This window comes from Phodopus roborovskii, unplaced genomic scaffold (genome assembly GCF_943737965.1).
Source record: "Phodopus roborovskii unplaced genomic scaffold, PHOROB, whole genome shotgun sequence".
Lineage (NCBI taxonomy): Eukaryota > Metazoa > Chordata > Mammalia > Rodentia > Cricetidae > Phodopus > Phodopus roborovskii.
The window spans coordinates 14,327,075-14,333,308 of NW_026126541.1; the positions used below are offsets into that span (position 1 = coordinate 14,327,075).

Below are 6,234 nucleotides of genomic sequence, written 5' to 3' on the forward strand. Positions count from 1 at the left end.
TCCCGGGAATCTGAACTCCAAAGGCATCAGACACATGGTGCACATACATACATGCAGATCAAACACATGCATTAAACAAAAAGAAATAAATATTTGAAAAAAATTGGATTGGGAAATGGCTTATTAGTAAGGTACCTGCTGGCAAGCCTGATGATCTAAATTGGATTCCCAGAGCCCCACAGTGGAAGGAGAGCTTTGACTTCCACAAGTTGTCCAAGTTGTTCTCTGACCTCCATACGCTCACCTGGGTTCCCCTCACAGAGATCCACAGCATAAAGAAATGCTAAAATGAAATGCAGAAACTGGACTTTGGTGGCGCACGCCTTTGATCCCAGCGCTGGGGAGGCAGAGGCAGGTGGATCTCTGTGAGTTCCAGGCCAGCCTGCTCTTCAGAGCAAGTTCCAGGACAGCCTTCAAAGCAATACAGAGAAAGAAACCCTGTCTTGAAAAACCAAAAGAGAAATGCACAAAAATGAAAACAAAGCAAAAAACTCCATAACAACACAAGAGTCAGGCACAGGCCTGGAATTCTAGCACTTACCAGGCAGAGGCAGGAGGGTCACTAGTTCAAAGCCAGTTCAAATGCAAAGCGAAGTTTGAGGCTGGCCTTGGTCACTTGAGACACTCCATATCGTAGTAAACCAGATACAAAGCGTGCTGGAGCATTCCTGTAATCCTAGAGGCAGGAAGATCAGAAGTTCAATGCCAGCCTTGTCATTACGGCAAGATCTATCAGGAAGGGAAGAGGAGAATCAGAAAACAATCAGAAGAGCCCGAGGGAAGCCACTCAAGACTTTTTCGCTCCTCCTTTCCCCCTACAGTAAGCATGACAAGTATTCAAGCTTGGGGTGGCCCCATAGGGAGCTGAGAGTCTACAGTGGGCCCCAACCCTTTCTTCCTAACCAATTAGTTCAGTAGGAACCACACCCTAGTGCTTCTGTGTAGTGCAGAATGTTTCCTTTTCTCTTCTTTTCTTTTCTCTCCTTTTCGAGACAGTGTTTCTCTGTGAAGTTTTGCAGCCTGTCCTGAACATGCCCTGAAGACCAGGCTGGCCTGGAACTTGTAGAGATTTGCCTGCCTCTGCCTCCTGAGTGCTGGGATCAAAGGCCTGCGCCACTGCTTGGCACAGAATATTTCTTAAGGACTGGTTATCTCATGGCCCACATTGAATACATGGGGATCAACCTTTCAACTCTCTTGGTTCAACCTATAATTCACACTGAGGCAGATACACATCTGTCCAGGATCTTCACTGACACAGGCTTTCCTGTCTTCTCTTCTAGCCTCTGAGGACATTTGAATACATCACACACACACACACACACACACACACATACACAAATAATCTTTTAAGGTAGCTAGCCACTAAAAGAAATGAAACCTAAAAAAGTTTTGGGGTTGGAGAGATGCTCCTCAGGTAAGAATCGATCCCCCACCTCCCAAGATGATTCTGGCTTAGCACTGTCCCTAACACTGCCCAGATCATCTATTCCTTTCTTTAGGTCAACTTGTATTTTTTTTTTTTTTTTTTTTTTTTTGTGCAGCTTTGTAGGCCAGGCTGGCCTGGAACTTACAGAAATCTACCTGCCTCTGTCTCCTGGGTGCTGAGATTAAAGGCGTGTGCCACTACTGCCCAGCCCAACCTGTATTTTTTGTATCTAGGTTGACCAGTGGGCCAGTCTGACCTATGCAGAAATGGGAAGAAAGCCTTTTCCACCTGTTAGGTCCTGCATCCAAAGACAGGTCACAAAATTACAGGTATCCATGGCATCAGCCTTCAAGAAAGTTGAATATTAATTAGGGAGATAGACAAGTAACTAGGTAACAAAGTATCTGAGAAGAATGGCTGGAAAGGAGGAGGCAGGGCCAGACTTGAAGGAAGATGTCTGTCAGGACTTTGCCTCTTACCTAGAATATTAAAGCAGGGGGTGGAACTCCATCAGATTTTTTTTTTTAAGATTTATTTTTTATTATGTATACAGTATTCTGTTTGCATGTATGCTTGTAGCCCAGAGGAGGGCACCCGGTCTCATTATGGATGGTTTTGAGCCATTATGATTGCTGGGAATTGAACTCAGGACCCCTAGAAGAGCAGCCAGTGCTCTTAACCACTGAGCCATCTCTCCAGCTCCTTCCCCCTGCCCCAGATTTTTTCCCCTAATTTCCAGTTAGGTCTGCCTGCTACCCTGGCAGGAAGCGACACACATGGAAACCTTATGGGTAGCCCTGAGGAACTTAAGGTCATACAACTCTAAGGACAAATTTGGCTCTTTCTGTATGCTCGCTAGAGCCACTGAGGATAATTCCTTTTTCTCTAGGCACAGAAGGAGGCCCAAGCCAAATCTCAAAGTCTGTGAAGACTATAACTCAAGGATCACATGCATGGAGCAGCTGCCCACTGAGGAGACATAATGGGCCCAGCTCAAGACCAAGAGGAAACCCTTGCCAGACTAGGAAAGATCTGTTATGGAAACTGAGGGACCTCTTCCTAGCCCTAGGTCTCTGTAAGGAAAAACAGCTTAAAGTCCAGTAGCTTGCTTCCAGGTACTGCTAGATAGCCTGGTTGTCAGGTCAGGTCAAGAGGCATCCACACCTTGGATGAGACCATGGAAGTGCTATCCTAACCCTGTACAGAGGCAGAGAAACTGTCTCCTCCCTGGCCATGCACACGAGTTGCCTTGGGATCCCCAGGAGATTGAGGAGCTAATACCAACCAAGCAACTGTCCCTGGACCATTATGAGCCTAAGCCTAATTTAACTCTCAGGTGAGACCAAATAGGGTCAAAGCTGCAGGTTGTCTGAGGACAAAGTGGAGTGACAGTTCTTACCCTCTTGGCACCTTGGATGATGAGTAGCACCATCAGGTTCCTAACTAAGTCACAAGCGGGCAGGGAGGCCACTTGCATAGAAGTGGGCAGAGTCCACAGCATTTTTAGAGAGCGCCTGTTAACAAAGCCAGAAAAACAAGGACTTTTTTCTTTTTGCTTTTGTTCCTGCCTCTCGGCTTAGGGAGTAGAAGTGTGAGGCCCTCCAAAGAGCCTTGCCTTGCTCATCACTAGTCTAGAGCTGTGCAGGTAGTTCACCTGTCTGTAGAAAGCAGGGGCTGCTCTAGGGAACCCGGGAGAAGTAAGAATTGGCTCTGGGCCACAGTTCCTACTCAGGGGCAGAGACCTGGGAGAAGAAACCTGCAGCCCCATGGGATTCTCTGCTTGCAGTCCTAGAGAAAGCCAGCCCCAGATGAGGCTGCCCAGACAGGGCTCCACTGGGATATATGTATGACAAGATTCCCACGTTAAAAGGTCTATGTTCTAACTGGCATATCTGGCCAAGCTACTTAGTCTTTCTAGACAGCTATTTCTCCCATCTAGAAAATGAAGACAACATGCATACTTTCCCATCAGACAAGATTTTTATGAAGAGCAGCAGGTTACCTAGCACAAATGGAACACTCATGACTGTTGTTTTCATGACTATAAGTGGCTACTTTAGGAAAGAGTTCCAGATTCAAACATTCTGTCTGTAAGCGGCAACCCTCAGCTGTTCAAAATATCACACACAAAAAAAAAACTGAATATATCTGGTATTTGCATATATTTTGAAAACTGTTCCACAACACTGTATTGCACACACAAGTCTCACTTTGGTACTCTCCAACCCTAGGTAACCCTTCCTCTTCTCTGTGGTCTACAGATGACCTCCCAAGTCAGTTGCACAGAGCCCCTGTCCAGCTGGTACCCAGGCTTCTGGTCCTGGGTGGTCTGATGCCTGTAACGTAGCAATAGGTTCACGAGGTGGGGTGGGGGGTGGAGTGCCCGGTTCCCACAGGATGTCTTCATACTTGCTTTGAACTGGCCCAGAGGGCCGGCCTTGAGCCCCCGTCTGTTCTAGGAGGGCTCTGACCAAGCCCACTGTGAGAGGCGGCTCCGCCCCAGGCTCAGGGAAAGGGCTGGAGGCTCCCACGTCATCTGGGAGATGTGTCCTCAGTAAAAGCAGGAGCTCATCTGGAGCCACCTCTGGAGGGCACAGGCGACAAAGGAGTGGGAGGTGAGCGTCAAGGCGGCGATGGCGGGCAAACTCTGCCAGCAGGAGCTTAAAGATCTCACTCCGAAGCAGGGGGCTGGAGGAGTCAAGGGCCAGGCCGGCCTCGAGAGCCCTCTCCCACTCCCCCTTCTCTATCAGCTGCCTCACGGCATGCAGCACAGCCTTGGGCCGCCCACTGCCCAGAAGCAGTTCCAGTTCCAGAGCCTCAGGCCTCTTCCCTTCCTCCCCTAGCACCGCTAGGGCGCGACGATAAAGGGGTAGGCCGGGGCCTTCAGCCCCCCAGCCGGGCCCGCCCTGCCGCTGTGCCAGCTCCACAAATGGGGGGAGCCACTGAGGCTCCAGCTGGCCCAGGCACTGACACAAGAGTTCAAAGGGGGGCAGCATTCCATTGGGGGGCTCCTTTGCAGATGCAGGGGCCCTCAGCACCTTCTTCCACACGTCAGGGGGTGCCTGGGACCTCAGCCTGCCAGTTCTATCTGGCTGGAGCTGCAGGGCCTGGAGGGTGGCGCTCCAAGCCGCTGTAGGAAGGGCCTGGAAAATGGTGTTGAGTTGGGCCAGCTGGTCGCCGGTCAACTGGGTTCTTAGCAGGCGGGCTACCTCCTGCTCTGCTAACTCAGCCCAGCCAGCCTCCTCCTCGTCCCCTGCCACCAGCTGGGCCTTGAGCCGCTCTAAGCTCCGGTAATCCCGGAGTTCAGCCCTCAGCACAGTCAACAGCGCAGAAGGGGGCAGGTGGCCCTGGAGGATGGAGGCCAAGGCCTGAGGTGCCCGAAACATGCTGTTGCATCTCAGCTCTTCTGGGGTGAGCTGGGTACCTCGCAGGCTCCGTCGCTGGTAGTACCCGCAGGCCTCCTCAAACACCATATCCCTGTCTGAGGGTAGCTCAAGGCCTCGGGGAGCTTCCCAACCCACCCGAAACAGACCCAAGGCTGAAAGCAAGCAAAGAGCTCCTCGGGTCTCCAACTCTTCCTCATTCTTCATGCCGGGAGCTGGAGGTTCCAGCAGATGCACTCTGTCTGTACTCAGCACCTTTTTTTCCAACAGCTGCCCACTGCTCATGTCCAGTAGTTCCAACGTGGAGCCCAGGACACAGGCTAACGTGCCATGAAATGTTCCCAGGGCCGCAGACCCCTTTAGGCCTACAGGTGCCTCCTGCAGGGTTCCCACAGTTCGAGTACCACCATGGCACTGCACCAGGCTCACCTTGCCTTGCAAGTCAAGAAACAACAAGCCATGGGAAGATGGGGCCCAGGTGTGGACAGCCAACGGCTCCCTGGGGGTCAGGAACCCAGGAAGGCCTCGCAGCAGGGTCCGGAAGTCCCAGGTATCTCCTTGCCTGGGATTCAGGCTTTTACTGTGAGAAAGACCAAGAGATGGGGCGACAGCTATGGCCTTGCCCTTGCTTGGGCTCCAGATGAGCAGAACATGGGCTACCCCAGGCCAAGTGGCGGTGGTGGGCACCAGGAAGAGGTCCTTGCGGGAGGCTATCAGTCCAAAAGCGGGGCAGTGGTGCAACAGGATGTGTGTGTGGCCCAGCTTGGTGCCAGCCTCCCCGCTGGTCTCCAGGGTCTTGACGCACACACAGTGGCTGAAAGCCATCGAAAGCTGTCCTGGCCGGCCCTCAACGCCAAGCTGACGCTCCTCACACCAAACTAGGCGGCCTCGGGTTGCTGCCACGGCCATCACGCGGGCTCCACCATCCGGACACAACTCAGTGCTCTGAAGTAGCTTCCAGCCAGGCTCCATCCCCGTGCCCCACACCTCTGCCAGGCCACTCTCCCACACCAAGATCAGGGCGGGTCGCGCCAGCCACGGAATGAAGAAGGCGTCCAGCGGCGAGGGGTGCCCCTCCGGCCAGGCACGCTCCAGGGCCTGGCCCGGCCCACGCACAGCCACTAGAAGTTGCGGGGCAGGCGACCCGGGGGGGCTTAAGAGCAGCAGGTGACGGCCATCAGGGCTGCAGCGGACTAGGACATCTGGGTCCCCGGCCAACAACTCGCGGAGCCGGGCCCCGCCGGTGAAGTTGCTCAAATCCGAAAGCAGGCGCAGAGTTCCCGCACGCTTCATGATGCCTCTGGCGCAGGGGCTCCCCGAGGCCTGACCGCCCGGTGGGGCGAGGCCCCGCTGCTACTGCGCGGTGCCGGGGGGAGTGCACTTCCGTCTCTGGTGGATGAGGTGAGCCCAGCCCTGGCCCCA

The 6,234-nt window shown here is 53.2% G+C and overlaps 1 protein-coding gene across 1 annotated transcript; it reads right to left on the reverse strand.

Annotated features, from left to right (window-relative positions):
* Positions 1-3,572: 3,572 nt before the first annotated feature.
* On the reverse strand, positions 3,573-6,234 carry Hps6 (HPS6 biogenesis of lysosomal organelles complex 2 subunit 3). The gene has a single exon (XM_051199988.1). The coding sequence runs from the start codon at positions 6,103-6,105 to the stop codon at positions 3,685-3,687; it is 2,421 nt and encodes an 806-aa protein (XP_051055945.1). The 5' UTR covers positions 6,106-6,234; the 3' UTR covers positions 3,573-3,684.